This window comes from Apis florea, unplaced genomic scaffold, assembly GCF_048593485.1.
Source record: "Apis florea isolate Af1SG1 unplaced genomic scaffold, ASM4859348v1 contig_2274_pilon, whole genome shotgun sequence".
In the NCBI taxonomy this organism is placed as follows: Eukaryota; Metazoa; Arthropoda; class Insecta; order Hymenoptera; family Apidae; genus Apis; species Apis florea.
This window is the reverse complement of record NW_028256550.1, coordinates 2,723,025-2,739,677: the sequence shown is the minus strand read 5'-3', so window position 1 is coordinate 2,739,677 and position 16,653 is coordinate 2,723,025. Positions and strand designations below refer to the sequence as shown.

At 24.7% G+C, this 16,653-nt stretch overlaps 4 protein-coding genes across 16 annotated transcripts in view; 2 read left to right on the top strand and 2 right to left on the bottom strand.

Annotated features, from left to right (window-relative positions):
• The window catches only part of LOC100869964 (protein kinase C-binding protein NELL1), a 77,531-nt gene extending 77,418 nt beyond the window's left edge, over nucleotides 1–113 (bottom strand). Inside the window, exon 1 of the mRNA XM_086902942.1 lies at nucleotides 39–113. The gene's annotated coding sequence lies outside the window, so the exon portion shown is untranslated. The remainder of the gene's footprint in view (nucleotides 1–38) is intronic.
• On the bottom strand, nucleotides 40–12,155 carry LOC100866952 (uncharacterized). 10 transcript variants are annotated; one of them, XR_015290648.1, is made up of 9 exons: nucleotides 11,932–12,150; nucleotides 6,275–6,456; nucleotides 6,016–6,181; nucleotides 5,734–5,951; nucleotides 5,483–5,647; nucleotides 5,232–5,410; nucleotides 5,035–5,153; nucleotides 744–923; nucleotides 40–640 (listed from the first exon to the last, which is right to left on the bottom strand). XR_015290648.1 is itself a non-coding variant. In XM_003698877.4 (7 exons), the coding sequence occupies exons 2-7, from the start codon at nucleotides 6,382–6,384 to the stop codon at nucleotides 5,014–5,016; spliced, it is 978 nt and encodes a 325-aa protein (XP_003698925.1). In that variant the 5' UTR covers nucleotides 6,385–6,456; nucleotides 11,932–12,155; the 3' UTR covers nucleotides 4,215–5,013. The 10 variants fall into 10 exon arrangements, 3 of the variants coding, with proteins under 3 accessions (XP_003698925.1, XP_086759073.1, XP_012349455.1); XR_015290651.1 differs by having other exon boundaries at nucleotides 40–637; nucleotides 11,932–12,129; XR_015290652.1 differs by lacking the exon at nucleotides 11,932–12,150 and adding an exon at nucleotides 9,434–9,640 and having other exon boundaries at nucleotides 40–637.
• Nucleotides 7,272–10,651, top strand: RpS15 (ribosomal protein S15). Of its 3 annotated transcripts, none has more exons than XM_086902950.1 (4): nucleotides 7,272–7,600; nucleotides 9,835–9,928; nucleotides 10,110–10,195; nucleotides 10,265–10,651. In XM_086902950.1, exons 2-4 carry the CDS (start codon nucleotides 9,920–9,922, stop codon nucleotides 10,611–10,613), a joined length of 444 nt encoding a protein of 147 aa, XP_086759076.1. In that variant the 5' UTR covers nucleotides 7,272–7,600; nucleotides 9,835–9,919; the 3' UTR covers nucleotides 10,614–10,651. The 3 variants fall into 3 exon arrangements, with proteins under 3 accessions (XP_086759076.1, XP_086759077.1, XP_086759075.1); XM_086902951.1 differs by lacking the exon at nucleotides 7,272–7,600 and adding an exon at nucleotides 9,447–9,582; XM_086902949.1 differs by lacking the exon at nucleotides 7,272–7,600 and adding an exon at nucleotides 9,576–9,644.
• LOC100867186 (WD repeat-containing protein 18) lies at nucleotides 10,973–13,837 on the top strand. 2 transcript variants are annotated; one of them, XM_086902946.1, is made up of 4 exons: nucleotides 10,973–12,592; nucleotides 13,263–13,303; nucleotides 13,389–13,527; nucleotides 13,627–13,837. In XM_086902946.1, the coding sequence occupies exon 1, from the start codon at nucleotides 11,294–11,296 to the stop codon at nucleotides 12,584–12,586; it is 1,293 nt and encodes a 430-aa protein (XP_086759072.1). In that variant the 5' UTR covers nucleotides 10,973–11,293; the 3' UTR covers nucleotides 12,587–12,592; nucleotides 13,263–13,303; nucleotides 13,389–13,527; nucleotides 13,627–13,837. The 2 variants fall into 2 exon arrangements, with proteins under 2 accessions (XP_086759072.1, XP_003698927.2); XM_003698879.4 differs by having other exon boundaries at nucleotides 13,263–13,527.
• The last annotated feature ends 2,816 nt before the right edge of the window (nucleotides 13,838–16,653 follow it).

Sequence of the window (16,653 nt, the reverse complement as noted above, 5' to 3'; positions counted from 1 at the left end):
TATTTTCTTGTTCAGAAAATTTAATAAAATATACTTACGATCAGAGAAATTAGAAATTTATTACTCCTTTTCCTTGCTTTATTTACATGCATACTTTTCTCATAATCATAATCGATTTGAAAAATTTATTACAAACATATTCAATCTAGTGTTAACTATTCCACATATTTTACGACAAATTGTCTATTTTTAACAAATATTTATTGCTTCGTTTAATGGGCTGAAAAATAGAATGGATGGCGAAAAATTATACGGAAAGCCAGACACGAGGATAGTTTTTTGATTCACCGCAAAAGAACAATCCATTTTTATGATGCAAGATTATTCAAAATTCAAGATTTGATCCAGAATCACGTGTTTAAGTTTGTAAGAAAGTTTTGTAAAAATGGGAAAACATATGCAGCTGCTTTCCATGGATCATTTACGATGCCCGTTACCCTTGGCTGAGAGCTGATACGTCCTTCAGGCACGACCCCATTGTCCACGGTGAAAGGTATACGTGGACGATCTTCCGCAAAATAAAAAGGAGCCTCGGTGTGGTCACCCCTCGTGTGGCACGCGCCACGATCCACCTTTCTTTTTTCTTCATCGTGCGGCCAGCCGTCGCCTTTCAGATCCCTCGGATAAGGAATCCTCCCTACTGCGAGAGAGGGAACTTTTTAGAATGTTACTCGTTCTGCGTACGAATGAAGGAGAGAGAGAGAGAGAGAGAGAGAGAGAGAGAGAGAGAGAGAGAATCTTACGGCGCCTTTGATGTTGTTTTCAACACTGCCCACGGGCTATCGAACGTCGTGGTGCCCATTCAGCCTTAGCAATGGTGTTGGCCAAGGAATAATGTCAAGGAAGATTTATATGTAAAATTGGTTTCGACAGATGATGGTTAATATTGCTTGAGAATTGGCTCTGGAGTGGCATGCATACATCTATGGAAAATTTTTAATAATATGGTAATTAATGTATTTTTGGACAAATATAATTAAAAGGCTTTCACTATAAAATTATTTTCTATTGTTAAGTAAAGTATTGTAAAGCGCATAATATATTTACTCAAATAATTGATTTTCTATAAACGATATTTTTAATTTTGAAAAAAAAAAAATCTAATAATTAAATTCTATTTCTGCGATATGTTCATTGTATCGATTGAGAAAAAGGAAGGGAGAGTAAAATTTCCTGGTAATTATAATAGATAAATAGGTGGAACAAACGAGGCAAAGGAAAAAAGAAACAATGCGTATATTATTCTGCAGTATACCCTACTGGTTAAATATAGCATCATATTTCGATATCACAATTTCACCGGGGGGTGTTTTCCCCGGTGCTGCCCTTGAGAATTTAAAGAAACTGGGATAAACGGCACCCCACGTTGCGCCTATTGCACAGCCCGGATCGCGATTCAAACCTCGATGATTGAAGGCATAAAGGAAGACAAACAACGGATTCTTGGGGGAGCAGGTGAAATAACTGCCGCTCTTAAGCTCACATTCGATTGTTATAATTGGTGAAAGTGATATTTTTTTTATAAAACATATTTTAAAAAATTAAATTATATTTATATCAATCAAGTAAAAGTACAATTTAAAATTAGTTTGAATCATTTTCAAAAATATTTGAAAATTACAAACTTCAACAAAAGTTTGCCAACTTTTTAAAAGTTGAAACTTAACATAAAATCAAATTCTTTTAAAAAACTATATTATAATATGGTCAAAAATCATTGTTCTATCAGAGATTCTATCTTCTTGTCGTTTAAAAGTAAAGTTAAAAAAGAATCAAGGAAGACAATGAACGAAATAAATTTGTAAAGTGAATCTAATGCACTGACCCTTCCATATATCTGTGAAGAGACCACGTGGAAGAATGACAAGAAAATACGAGTTTCTCGCGCAAAGAAGAAACAAGAGGGCAGTAAGAAGGGGTTCCGCGTTGGGGGATGGCCGATACAAGTGGGACATTCAAGAAAGGGGTTAGGTCCCATACGGTGACAACGGCAAAACTCGAAACGACGTCGTCGGACTTGGCTTCCGGCCATTTCCTAGCTATCGATCCACGAAGCGTTACGACGAAGCGCCCTACGTGCAATTATAGGTGTATCGTGTGTATAATACGACCCTGGTGCATAGCCGGGGGATAGATCGTCGGCGTACAAGGACGATCTCCGAAATTTGGCCGCGACATCGAAATCGCGAATTCTTCGATAGCCGCTTGAGAAACGCGGCTATTGAGGACAGTTGTACTGTTGCTTAAAATTGTTCCACCTAGGAGAATTTCAAAAACGGGTCAAATTTCATATAATAAACATTATAGCATTATATGTATGTTATACTTATTACATATATTATATATACTGGCAATAATAAAATTATATAATTTATGTAATAAAATATTTGTAAAATATTTATATTTTATTTGATTAAGCTTTAACATAAGAAAAAATGAAAATTTGAATTTAAATTAATATTATTCGTTAGAGTTAAACTGTTAACAAAATTTCGAGATTTGTATAATTTGAAATATTATTGTCTATTTTATTATCTGAATAAACGCATTTCACTGACTGAACAAATATAAATATTTATATTGAATAATAATAATTATATTGAATAAGTAAGCAAAATATAAAATTATTATTGTAATAATTATTTCTAATATATTTTGAGTAAAGTGGCATGTAAGAAAGACACAGTTCACCCACCCTATGAATGCAACACAACGATGCGTTTCCACGTATACGTGGAATCGATAACTGGGAATTAGTCTGACAGGCTGTCTGCCAGAACCAAGTATGTACTTACATACATCTACGCAAAAAAACCTTGCCAATCATGTTAAAATAATTATACCATGCAAGTAATTAAGTTAAATATAATTAATGCACACTTACTGACTGAAAATTATTACTAGATTAATATTATTTTTCAATTTTTCCTTTTATATTAAGTTTAATAATAGAGTACTCTCTTCGAATAATCTAAGTAACAAGAAGTTTTTATTTAAAAAATCGATAATGTTGTTATTTTCAGTTTCGATATTATCGACTGTTTTAATTTAAATTTCCCAAAAAATTTTCGAATCAAGATTAAAATCCTTCTGTTAACTTGCAGATTTTATTTTTTAATTTTAATGTACAAATTTTATTAAAATTGAGATTCTTATTTAAAATACTGACCTATAAATTAAAAAATGTATAAGTATATTTTAGATTACAATTAAAATTATATTATATTTAAAATAAATTATAAAAAAAATAATAAATACGTCAAATAACTAATATGAAAATTAATGTTTTTTAACATACTTTTAAAAAAATTCAAAAGCTTAAAGTTTCGAATAAAATTTAACAAACTTCGATCAATAGTTTCATAACGGAAAATAAAGATATAAATCCGGAACAAATAAACGATTTAAAATTAGGTTATCATAACCAATTCATTCGTGAAAGTTTATCTTTTTATTTTTCTTCGATTCCACCTAAACATCATTGTTCGTATCACTCTGAAATATGTAGGAAAAAAAATATCAGCCAACAGAAAGACAAACTACAGAACAAATGAAAATATATTCGCACAAACTGGGCCGTGAAAGCTAACACAGAACCGAGATAAATAGAGGATCGCCGTAGTCGGTACCGAGGATCAATATGTCACAACCACAACACAAATACAGAAGACATACATATACATAATCGATAGATATGTATATTGTTACACTATATCGATTATTTTTCGATTATCGATTATAAAAAAATACTATATTCAGAATGATAAAAATAATTTAAATATTATTTGCAATTTATATATAACTTGTAATTTTTATCTTTTTTTAACTTCGAAAGATGAAATATTTTCTTTTTGCTCGAAATATAATTAATAATGTGATAAAATTTATTTGTTCACATTTATTTATTATTGAAATCATATATCGAAATTTATAAGCAAATAAATACTTTCAAAACATTATATATAAAAAACAATAACAATTTTTATATTTTATTACCGTTATTAAAAATTATTATATTTATTCATTTCTTCTTTTTGTTATATGCAACTTTGTAAATTTTTTTAAAATTTATCATTAGATAAAAGCAATATCTATCGCTTTCGATATTATCGACCGATTTTGCCACGTAAATGGCGCTGCAGTCAATGTGTTGAATAATATATTTTTACATGAATATTCGATCAAAAAATTGGGAGATTTTTAAAGATAAAAAATTTTATCTTATTATCATTAAAAAATTGTATTATACTTTTTTAGTCATAATTAATTCAATAATTTGATTTAATTCAATTTAATTCAATTCAATATCAAACGATATTGAGAACAAAATCGTAAAACGCACTTCACAATACTCTACAAGCAATATCCAATATTCTTATAATAATAAAATATGAAAAGGCACTTGATAACTAAATTGTGTGAGTACTTTAACACACGATAAATTAACACTTTTTTTTCGATCGAGTTAGTCTTCTCAAGTATCTTAATTAGATATAAATATTTAATTTGAATTTACTATCCTATAATTATTTCGAAATACAAATTCAAATACACAATATAAAAATTATTAAACACGTAAATTTTTGTTTACATTATTCATAGAGAATTATAAAAAATTATTAAATGAATTTTTTAGTCAAAATCTTATTACGAAATTTTTAAATATTAATTCAATAAAAAATGAATAGTTTAAAGTAATAGCACCATATTAAGGAAAGTTATTATAAAGTGTAATATAAATATAAATCGTTTGGTGTATATTATAATAGAGATTATACGGTATTAAAAATACCTTCTCCTAACTGGCCTACATACATTCGATCGCGAATGTTAAAAAACGCGTAGAATTATAAATAATATTTTACAAAATTTGATATTTTCCTACACTTCTGTCTTACTTTTTTTTTTTTTTTTTTTCTTTAAACTCTTGTCCATAATAATGGATTGTTACGATATTGCATTTCATGTAGGAATATCATTTATCGAGATATGATTCAAATAAAATTATCAATTTCAATTGAAGAAATCTTCTACCTCTGCTAATTCTCTTGCTCGGGCTTGTTGATGTGCCCAACGTTCTTCCGCAAGTTTATCGCTTACTCCCCATTTTTCATGATAAATACGTTGTCCACAAGTTGGACATTTTTTACCCCCTATAATAAAATATAAAATATTATTTATAACATGAAAATAAAAATGAAAATTAATTATGTAGTATTAGTATTATATACCATGGAATGGAGGAGTCTTCATGAATGTTACAAGACATTGTAAATGAAACAAATGTCCACAATAAAGTCTTTCTACATGCATATCTGCAGTTTCGTTTATTTCTGCATTTTCTGGATTGGCTGGCAAACATATTTGTCTGCATGATTGACAACATTCTTGTGGTAATGTTTTTACACACCTGGATGAATAAAATTCAATATCAGAATAATAATAATTTTAATATATTATAAATATTAATGAATAAACATACTTTATAAGGAAAGTAGTAACAACTTTTAAAGATGGTGAAGGTGTAAAAGGTATTTGTTGTTTTTTGTTAAGTGGTGGTTCTACACATTGTCTAGCTAATTCTTTTCCTTGACCAATGAAGTGACGTGTAAACAATGAAGGAAAATTTGTATCTGCATCTTCCAATCTAAATACAGAAAAAATTATTCAAAGAAATGTACTTTTATTTAATTATTATTAAAATTAATATTTTAAATCATCATTGACACATACTTTACACAAGCAACTGGATAATTATCTGGTACTTCAATTTTAGCTTTAAAATAATATAATCCTTGTTGGACCTTCAAACCAATACACGAATGTTTCTGTTTCAATTTTAATTCATCATTATTTTCTAAGATATTTTTTATGGCTGAGATTTCATCGTAGCAACAAATTAAAGGATTTTCATCAATAAAGTTACGAATGAATTTTAATATTGGCAACACCTATAAAAATAAATTTATATAGAAAACATTGTTTCAATTAATAAATTCAATTATTATATAATACCTGTGCTTTTCCTAATAATTTTTTGCATTCCTTTTCACAGACTTCTGTTAAACCATCAAGCAATTTCATAGATAGAGTTTTGCTTTTCAATTCAATTAATAATGGAGTATAGGGATAGTCTTTAGAAAATTGGATGCACGCGACAATTGTTTTGAACTTTGTTTTTCTGTGATTTCAACAAATATTATAAATAAGTTAAAAAATTTATAACATTATCTATAAATTATATTATAGATATAATCTCAAAAAATAAACGTACGTTATTTCCACTCGCACCATCGTGCGTACACAAGAAACGAGGCGACTACTATCAACAACATTTTGGCAAAGTTTTGATATTTCTTGTAATTCATCATCGATAAAGCCCATGAGAAAAATGAAACAAATATTGTTTCACACTCTAGTAGCCTCTTATTGGTTATGTTATCAAATATCAAACATCTAAAAGGGCAATATAACAAAACTAAATTATTCTATAAAAAAGGCAATATAGACAATCCGTCGTGTTTCAGTTTAATTCTTGAAAATTACAATTAATATATAATCACTATCAAGGTCAGTCAAGAAACTTGTGGTTGATTTACACATTTGTATTTTGAAACATGGATCATAGATTAACAACATAGTTATTTTCTCCATGATGTAACATTAAGTAATAGAATAATATTATGAAATAAGAAATGTTAGAGAACAAAATAATTCAAATTCATTATTTATGGCTTTTTTACCCATTATAATAAAAAATATATAAAATAATCGAAACGTATAAAATTACATGATGATTTATATTCAATATTATATAGTATAAATGTAGTATATGGTATATAGTATAAATGAAAATATATTCTTTATAAATTCTAATAATATTTCATATAAATACTATCAAATAATAATTTCAATAGTTTCATAATAGTCATTTCATATAAATATATATTATATTTATAAATTTAATGACTATATATATTTATTATTATAAATCAATACCATGTAAAATAACCTGTAAAATAAAATATTTTTAAACATGCATAACTTTTAATTCTATGCATTATTTCGATTTTTAATATTAAAATTGTGATTTTTGAAATCTATCCATCAAATTTTATCAATTTGGAAAAAACTTTCAAAGTTATGTATAATATTAGAATTAAAGTTCAACTTAATATAATTTTATAATATAATCCGAATGATATTCTTCCTAAATAATAGAAGTCAACATTTAAGTTTTTTATTTATTAGATTTTCATCTAGTAATATTTAGTTAGTGCCGGAATCAATCATAGAACGAAGAGTGTCTATTTGTTCTTTTTCTGAAAAATTGAAAATATAGCTATGTCTAATAAAAATGATAAATCTATCTGATATATTTATGATCTAATATAAAAAGATAGAAAATAAATATCTTAAAATAATATATACATATTTTCGTTTGAAAGATATAATATAATTAATATGTAAAAATAAATATTTTCCGATTATATAACATAACCTCCTATGCTAAAAAAAAAAAGAAGAAAGTTTACAAAGAATTAATTTCGAAAATTTTATGTTTTAAAAAATTTATTTAAAAAAAATAATGAATCTTTAAGTAACATACAATTTATATCATTTAAATTTATATATTTGCTTCAGTGTATAGTTTATGTTGTATATCCCTAGGCAATTCTCTCATTGGAAAAACAAAATCCATTCGTTGGTGTTTCTTTTTTTGTTTTACGCAGCTTTGCTATAGTAAAGAAGTTGCGTAAAGTAAAGAAAGAAACACTGCCGAAAATTGTTAAAACTTATTTACATAATATGATTATAGTACCAACAATGGCTCAATTATTATTGTTTTCAATGATAAAATATTTTAATTAAGTTAAATCAAAATAATAATTCGAAGAATTTTCTGTTATTTACAAACTTGTAAACTAAAATAAATCAAATATTAATTCAAATATTTTAAATATTTTTTAAATATATCTTTAATATATAGAAGATTATTGTCATAAAATTGTAATATTACCACATATATGGAAAATTAAAATTAAATTTTGTTTAAATAAGAAATTTAAAAATTTAAATTTAAATTTCGAACTTTGTTTTTGATAAATTTTTATATTATGTATTATTTATTAAAATATTTAAATCATTTCATATAAATTTTCTGAATTTGGATGAAATTTTTAAAGAAAATAATTATAAAATTACTGAAATAATCATCTAAAGTTTTGAAGCATTTGATATAACATAAATTGATAAATAATAAATAACAAATAATTATACATTTTAATATTATTAATTTTAATTAAAATAATAATTTTAATTATAAGTTGTTATATTTAATTTTAAAGCATTTTTTTAAATGTTTTTCATATTATAAAATTTATTCATAATAATGCACAGATATTAGTTTTATCATAATTTTAAATTTTCTATTCTTGTTTTTTAAATTATAATAAAAAATGAGAACATTACAATAACCACATATAGCGAATTAGAACAACAATTGCTTAATGGAATAATAGAAAAACATAAATCAGATTTTTGAAAATCTGATTGGATAGTAATTGATAAAATTAATTGATTAAACATATAATATATGTATGATTATATATGTTGCAAAAGGAAATAATTTCTATATTAAATGATGTAAATGATTTAAAGAATTTTAAGAAATTTAATTAATCAGTTTAAAAATGATTCTATTTATATGATTAATAATTTCCAAACAAAAAAAATATGAAACAAAAATTAGATAAAGTTGAAAAACAATCTAATATATTTATTGAAAAATTTAAAAAACAAAAACATTTTATTTCATAATCTGAAATATACAATCAAATTTATAGATTTTTTTTATAGAATTATTGTTCTATAAAATATATTAACATTGATATCTCATATATAATCCAATATGTAATATTTTTCAAACGAGTTATCAATCTTTTAAGTAACAATAATTTAAAAGAAAATTAATATTGATTCCATAATACAGATTAAAAATGCAAGAAATAACAAGCAAAATAAATATACCATGATATCTAATATATGTAATTGAAAATTATCATTAATATATATTAGAAAAAGAAAAGTAAAAAAAGAAATCTAATTTATTATATGCAAATGAAACAGATAATTATTTAGAAAAAGTATATAGTTTTTTATACGCTAATAAAGCTATTTATAAAAGATTACTTCTTGTAATAAAAATATATCGATTATATTTTATTAAAATCTTCTAAAAAATATAACTTATTCTATATTTTTTACAAAATAAAATTAATAAATAATATGTATGTACATGTGTGTGTGTGTACTTAATTAATTAAATGATTTGATAAAAAATATTTATTTTAACTCTAAAAATTTCTAACTATCATAAGCATATAAATATGAAAAATAATTATATTTAAATAGTAGGCATTAACATGAGTACCTTAAAATTCCAGTTATTTATACTTTGAAAATGAAATTTTAAATAATAAAATAATAAAAAATTTATTATATTATAATTTGTTATATGATTCTGTTTCTATGATTATATATTTTTCCGAAATTTTAAATAATTTTAAGAACAAAAAAAAAGTAATTAATTAATATATTGTATTTATAATAAAATACTATATGTACTAAATATGTTACTAAAGGTTAGAAGTATGTAGTAATTTTACTTAAAAAAAATAAAAAATATAAAATAATATTAAAATATTTTTAAATTAATATGTATGAAGCTAATTTCATAATTCATAAATGAGATATGTGTTAAAAAATAGAAATCAATAAATATATATTATAAATTTATATTAGATTTTTATCTAATAGTATAGTTTTATCTAGTAATATTTAGTTAGTGCCGAAATCGATCACAGTCTAGAACGAAGGGCGCTGTTTCTTGTTGTCGTTTCTCTCAAGAACTGAAAACATGGCTGAGGTATGATGCGATGAATATATCCAATAAAATCTTTTTCATCTAGCATAAAAAAATAGAAATAAATACTTTAGAATAAGATATATGTATCTTTTTTGTATAAAAGATATAATATTAATATGTAAAATATTTTAAAATAAATATTTTCGTAACATAACCTCTTATATGTTCATATAATTTTCAGGCAGAAGAAACTCAAAAGAAAAAGAGGACTTTCCGAAAGTTCACTTTTCGGGGAGTTGATCTCGATCAACTCCTTGATATGCCAAAGTAAGATTTTGTATTTCATAAAATATATAAATATATTTTTTATTTTTTAATTGTACATATTTGCTCCAGTGAACAGCTTATGGTTTTAATGCATGCCCGTGCTCGAAGACGATTTTCTCATGGTTTAAAAAGAAAATCCATGGCTTTGGTAAAAAAGTTACGTAAAGCAAAAAAGGAAACACCACCGAATGAAAAACCAGAAATTGTTAAAACTCATTTGCGTAATATGATTATTGTACCAGAAATGGTAGGTTCAATTGTTGGTGTTTATAATGGTAAAACATTTAATCAAGTTGAAATTAAACCTGAAATGATCGGTCATTATTTGGGAGAATTTTCTGTTACATACAAACCTGTAAAGCATGGTAGACCAGGTATTGGTGCTACTCATTCTTCAAGATTTATTCCACTAAAGTAATTTATATTTGTAATGTGAATAAACTGTATAAAAAATAATAAGTCTTTTTTTCTAAATATTTTAAATATCCTTAAAATATATGTAGAAGACTTAAAATTGTAATTTTAAGTCATAAAATATATACACATATATTGTAAATGTATATATATATATACTTAAGTTATGAACTTTGTTATTGAATTACATCTTTTTGTTGTTAAAATATTTAAATCACTTCATATAAATAATATAAGGATAAATTATCATTAATTGAAATTTAATTTTTTAATTGTTATACATAATCATATGCTATACACATACACATACACACATACATATAGGTTATTTCTTTTACAAAAAATATAATAAAAGAATTTTTTTTAAATTATTTATTTAATGCATATTATTTAATCCATATATTTCATTATTATTTAATTCATATATTTCATAGAATTATTAATATTAATTAATCGTTTTTCTAGTATAGAAAATATATCGATGAACTATTCTAGAAATGTTATACTCTATGGCGTATTGTACTTTATATACTTTGTAAATCTAACCTAGTGTAATACACGTGTTTTACACTAAAATTTGAAGTTCAATTGGAAAAGAAGATAAAGAAGACATTTTTTATATTTAAAAAATCATGTTAAAATAAGAAATTCTAATAATTTCTTAAATATAATAATATTATAAAAATGTCACGAATTGCTGATACAAAGGAAGTTGTAGTGACTAGTGACAGTAATAATGAACATTGGAATGCTGCCGTGTGGGATCATCGGACAGGTTCTGTTTTATTGAGTTATAAAAATGGTGGTACTCTCAGTCATCGAACTCTTCAACTTTTAAATGATAGTTATATAGTGGGTGCTGATTTAACAAAACCGCGTATACATGTTTGGCCGCTCAATAATCACTCTCCTGTCTCTAACCTCAGATTAACAACACCGGGTAAAGTTACTGCTCTGAAATTTACACCGAATAGTGCCTACATTGTTGCAGCTATTTCTGAAAAATTATTTATTTGGCAATCTTGTAATGGACGATTGCTAAGAAATTTATCACAACATTATCAAACAGTGAGTTGTTTATCGTTTACTAAAGACGGTTCAATTTTTGCCAGTGGCGCTGAAGATGGTTTAATATTTGTTTGGTCATTATATCGTGTATTGAATGACGAACAACCTACGCCATTGCACGCTTTCTCTCATCATTCTTTACCAATAAAAGATCTACAATTCGGTCATGCCGGTTCACGAGGAAGACTGTGTTCCGTATCTCTTGATCGAACATGCAACATTTACGATCCTAGTAGTGGATCGCTATTGCTCACCTTTGTGTTCGACGTACCGCTCACTTCCATTTCCATGAACATCCGTGAAAGTGATTTATTTGTGGGTTGTACCGACGGTGACATATATCGATTCAATTTACACGAGCCACCACGTGGAATAGAACATCATGTGCAGATACGGAAAGACGGAAATTCGGAGGGTGTGATAGTTTTCCAGGGACACAAATCGACCGTAGTATCGTTATCGATATCGATCGACTGTCGATATCTGCTGTCAGGCTCGATAAGCGGTGAGGTTCATGTTTGGGATATAGCCAGTCATCAGATTCTTCGAACAATCAATCACAAGGGACCAATCACTGCAGCATTCTTTGCTAAATATTACGAGAATTTTCGGGTCACTAATCTTAAACCACGCTTGCAATTGTGTAATCTACAAAGAATATCTGATGATACTGGGAAAGAAAGTTCTATCGATGTAATTTCAAACAATCAAAATTTGGCGGATATTTTAAATTTCGAATTATATACGGAAAAAAATGTCGATCTGTCAAGAATAGAGGATTCAAATTCGCTGAAACTTGTTGAGATGAAGGAAGAAATCGATAAATTAAAGAAAATTAATACTGCTATTTATCAATACAGCGTAAAACATATTTTGAATAAATCGAATGAAAATATATCTTCAGTTTGAACTTTTGTACGTATAAACATTATTTAAATATCACATATTAATTGTTAGATTAGTTTTTTTACGTAAATGTCATTTTACAAAATTGATAATAATAAAAGAATACTTGTTGCATATTATAAATAATGAATTTATTTTTATCTCTTACCTTGATTCATTTCTTGACATATTTTGAAAGTTAAAACGCGAATAAAATATATCTAATAAAAAGCATTAAATTATTGTACTTACAATTATTGTAGTAAAATAATAACGTGATAATTATCAAATATATAATTATTTAGTGTTTCAATTGCATCAATATTTTCTAGATTTACTTTTTTTCTTTATTATTTTATAAACAAGATTAAAAAATATTAAATACGAATAAAATATATTCAATTACATATAAATATTATTATATTATTTATATTATTCTATTATCATTATTACTATTATTATATCATTTTTTATTATTTTTTTTAATAAAATTGTATTACTTTTATAATTTATAATTGTTTAAATATTATAATTATATTTGTTATTTTTTTCAGAGAAAAAATTATAACAGATAAACTATAATAATTCGATTAGAATAATCTCATAATTATAAAGTGTTGTTACGTTTAAAATAAAAAATAAAAAATATAAAAATTATATTAAAATTATATTAATTGGTTATAAATAATATTTGCTTCAGCATTTCTAGGATAGGGGATTTATTCGAGCGAGAATTGATACGTAATGTTTCCTTATAAATATTAATCATAAACATGATTTGATAAATTATGGTAATTCATAATTGAATATAAATATGTATAATCAGATAATTTGGAGAATTATGGATTATGAATTTTAATTAAATAATTATTAATTATAATGCCACTAATAAAATTGAGAACAAAAAGATATGATTCCTTTTTTAAAAAGGAAAAATAAAGAATATTGGAAATAGAAAAAAATTGGTATGTTTATAGTTTTAATATAATATAAAAAGAATAAGATATTTTCCGCAAAATTTATATTTTAATAATATTAGGCAGATAAATTTTTGTATTTTACAGGAAAAATTTGAAAATTATTTATGAAAAAAAAATGGAAATAATGATGAGAAATTAATATGACTATTTCATCCTGTATCACAGAGTGAAATATATTTATAAAACATATAATTCGTTTGTGTAACATATCGTGTAACGATAAAATAATTAATTGTTATCATATAAATATGTTAAATGAAATGAAATGAAATGTATATATTACAAGATATAAAAATGTTTCATTTATAATTGTCTGTGAAAAGTTAATATTCGAATTAAAGTTGTTGAACATGATAATATCTATTAATATATTTCTATATAATAATAATTTGTTATTTTTTTTTTCTGATAATATCAAATTATTATTGAAAATTTTAACGATTAATGAATGTGATTTCCCTTTCGATAATATAAAAAAAAATTTATATAAAATTCAATTGCATATATGTCATTATAATTTAAACAGGAATTCTGTTTTTTTAAATAAAAATATTTATACAATATTTAATATCTTATTTAAATTTCTGGTAAATTAAATTATTGTAAAATTTACAGAATTATTTAAAAATTTTAGAATTTATTTTATTATCTTCGATATCGTTTCGCAATTTTATTAGATAAAGAAATATCTTTTTATTTTTTATTATATTATGTTGATAATTGAATATTCCATTACAATTCCATTAATAATTCTACTATTTACAATTTAGAATTTAATATCAAACGTTTGTTATATACAAACATTGACAATGTTAAAATAATTTGCGAAAATATTAAACAAGGCCAAAAATTATGAATATAAAATATGAAAATATTTGGAGGAATAGAGAGAATAAAATAATCAATAGTGAAACTTCTTCAAGCTTGTGTTCGAATGAAACGTAGAATATCTGTATTTGTCGATGGGCATCCTGTATTATTATCATTTTATACGAATATCCACAAATTTCATTTGTGAATAGATTAATCTCTTTTTCACGAATTTTTGAAGTAGCCATGCATAAAATTCTCGCGTTATGCACGAGGGAATTATGTTACATGGGAATAAAAAAAAAGAGGAAAAAATCAAAAGATTCTCATATACGAATATGAGTTCTTTTCTCCTCTTCATTTTTAATTATTTTCCGTTCATTTGGATAAAATGTTTGAATTTTCAACAAATTTTCGATATTAATTGGTCGCAGGTTGAACGAATTTGAATTTATATGAAAAATTTCTACATGAAGCTTTCATTTTCATTTTCATACCTTCATACCTTTAAAATCAGTCTGTTTTTAGAATTCTTGTTTGAAAGAACGAATATATCATTTTATTGCAAAATAATTTTTTAAATTTAACGTTAATTTTCGCTCGAATTTTTATATTCGATCATTTTTTTTTTTTTTTTAATAATTTTATTCACGTGTCTTTCTTTTATTTAAAAAATTGAGAGGTCTTTTATTTTCACAGTAAATTTTTCACTTAATAAATACTTAAGGTAATCACCGTTTCATTTTTTCCATCGTAATTTCCATCCATATTGCATCGTAAAACATCATAGTACATCGTGATTTCGTAGAAAAATAAGATTAATTATTCTCTTGGCATTAGTCATAATTTGCTAGATGCAATATAATTTTCTATCGGACAAATCACGGGATTGCCCGCGGTATTTTTCACTCTGACTACTACTACTACCCTCGTAAACCGCTTATTTCGTTGTGGCCATTATCTGCCGTCTAACGTTTTGTTTCAAAAGTATCGAAATTAATCCTTGTTGACACGACAGAATCGAAAAGTTCGAATTATCTCGACAGTAAATTCTAATTAGAATTTTACATTAATTACTCATCTTTTACGAAGTAATCTCGTGTTTCAAGAGAGATCTGTCGGTATAATTATTCCAATCTCGGAAAATTAAGATGGGAGATTAGTTCTTGCGAAAATTATTTTCTTCTATTCGTTTTTGAATAACTTCTTCTTTTTTTTTTTTTTTTTTTTGTATAATTTAACTACTTGACACAAAGCGAAAAGTAAATTGTCCTTTACCGATGTAAAATTCTCGCGATATAAAAATTTTTTTGTAATATTATTTAAAAAATTATTTGCTATATTATATAATAAATGTATTTATTATAGAATTAATTGCTCATAATTACTCTTATAATATAATAGGATTGTAAACGCTTTTCAGATGATTATTTAGTATTTTCATCTGCTCGAACGAAAGAATAATTTTCCGTTTAATGTAAAATCATTTTACATTTGAATTATTTCGCCATTTCTATAAATTATTACACATTTACCTTTTAATTTTATTAATATTATTTTCTTTTTTATTATCAATAATGGAAACACATTTTTATCGATGTTCTCGTAAAAAACAGAACTAAATAAAAAAGTAGTTTTATATACAATAATTAATTATTAATTAATAGTTATTACATGAGCAGAGAACGATCCAGTTTTGAAAATTTATTAGTATCTTAGCATTACGATATATTCAAAGACACTTTGATATTTATATTTATTAAATTTGTAATATTTCATCTTTTTTAAAAAGTTAAATATTTAATATCTCTTTAATGTTTCAATTACATTTTCTAATAATTCGTGTTTAATTTATTCTCAAGTGTACTCAATACGTGTTCGATATCGATTTACTTTAAACTTTTTTCTTTTTTTTTTTTACGAGAAAATGTAAAATTTTCAAGACAAATTTTTTCTTCCGAGTTGTGTTATCATAACGATCTGTATATTCGAAGATTTTTACTCGTACTACGCTGAAATAAATAAAATCGAATCCGTTAACGCGTATTTCAAAGAGCAAATAACGCGAATAATAATGAATTTACGCGATTCATATCTGTGAAAGTTGCTGGAATAAATCAATTGGAATATATATATATACCAGCAAAATGAATCCATAATTATACATTAGACTTACTATGCTCCAAGATTAAAATTCCGTTCGTATCCGATTGAACCTTTATTTTCTTCTTATCAATCATTTCCAATCCTTTATTTCGTTATTGTATTTTTAAAAACCCTTTCTTCCCTTATATTAATATA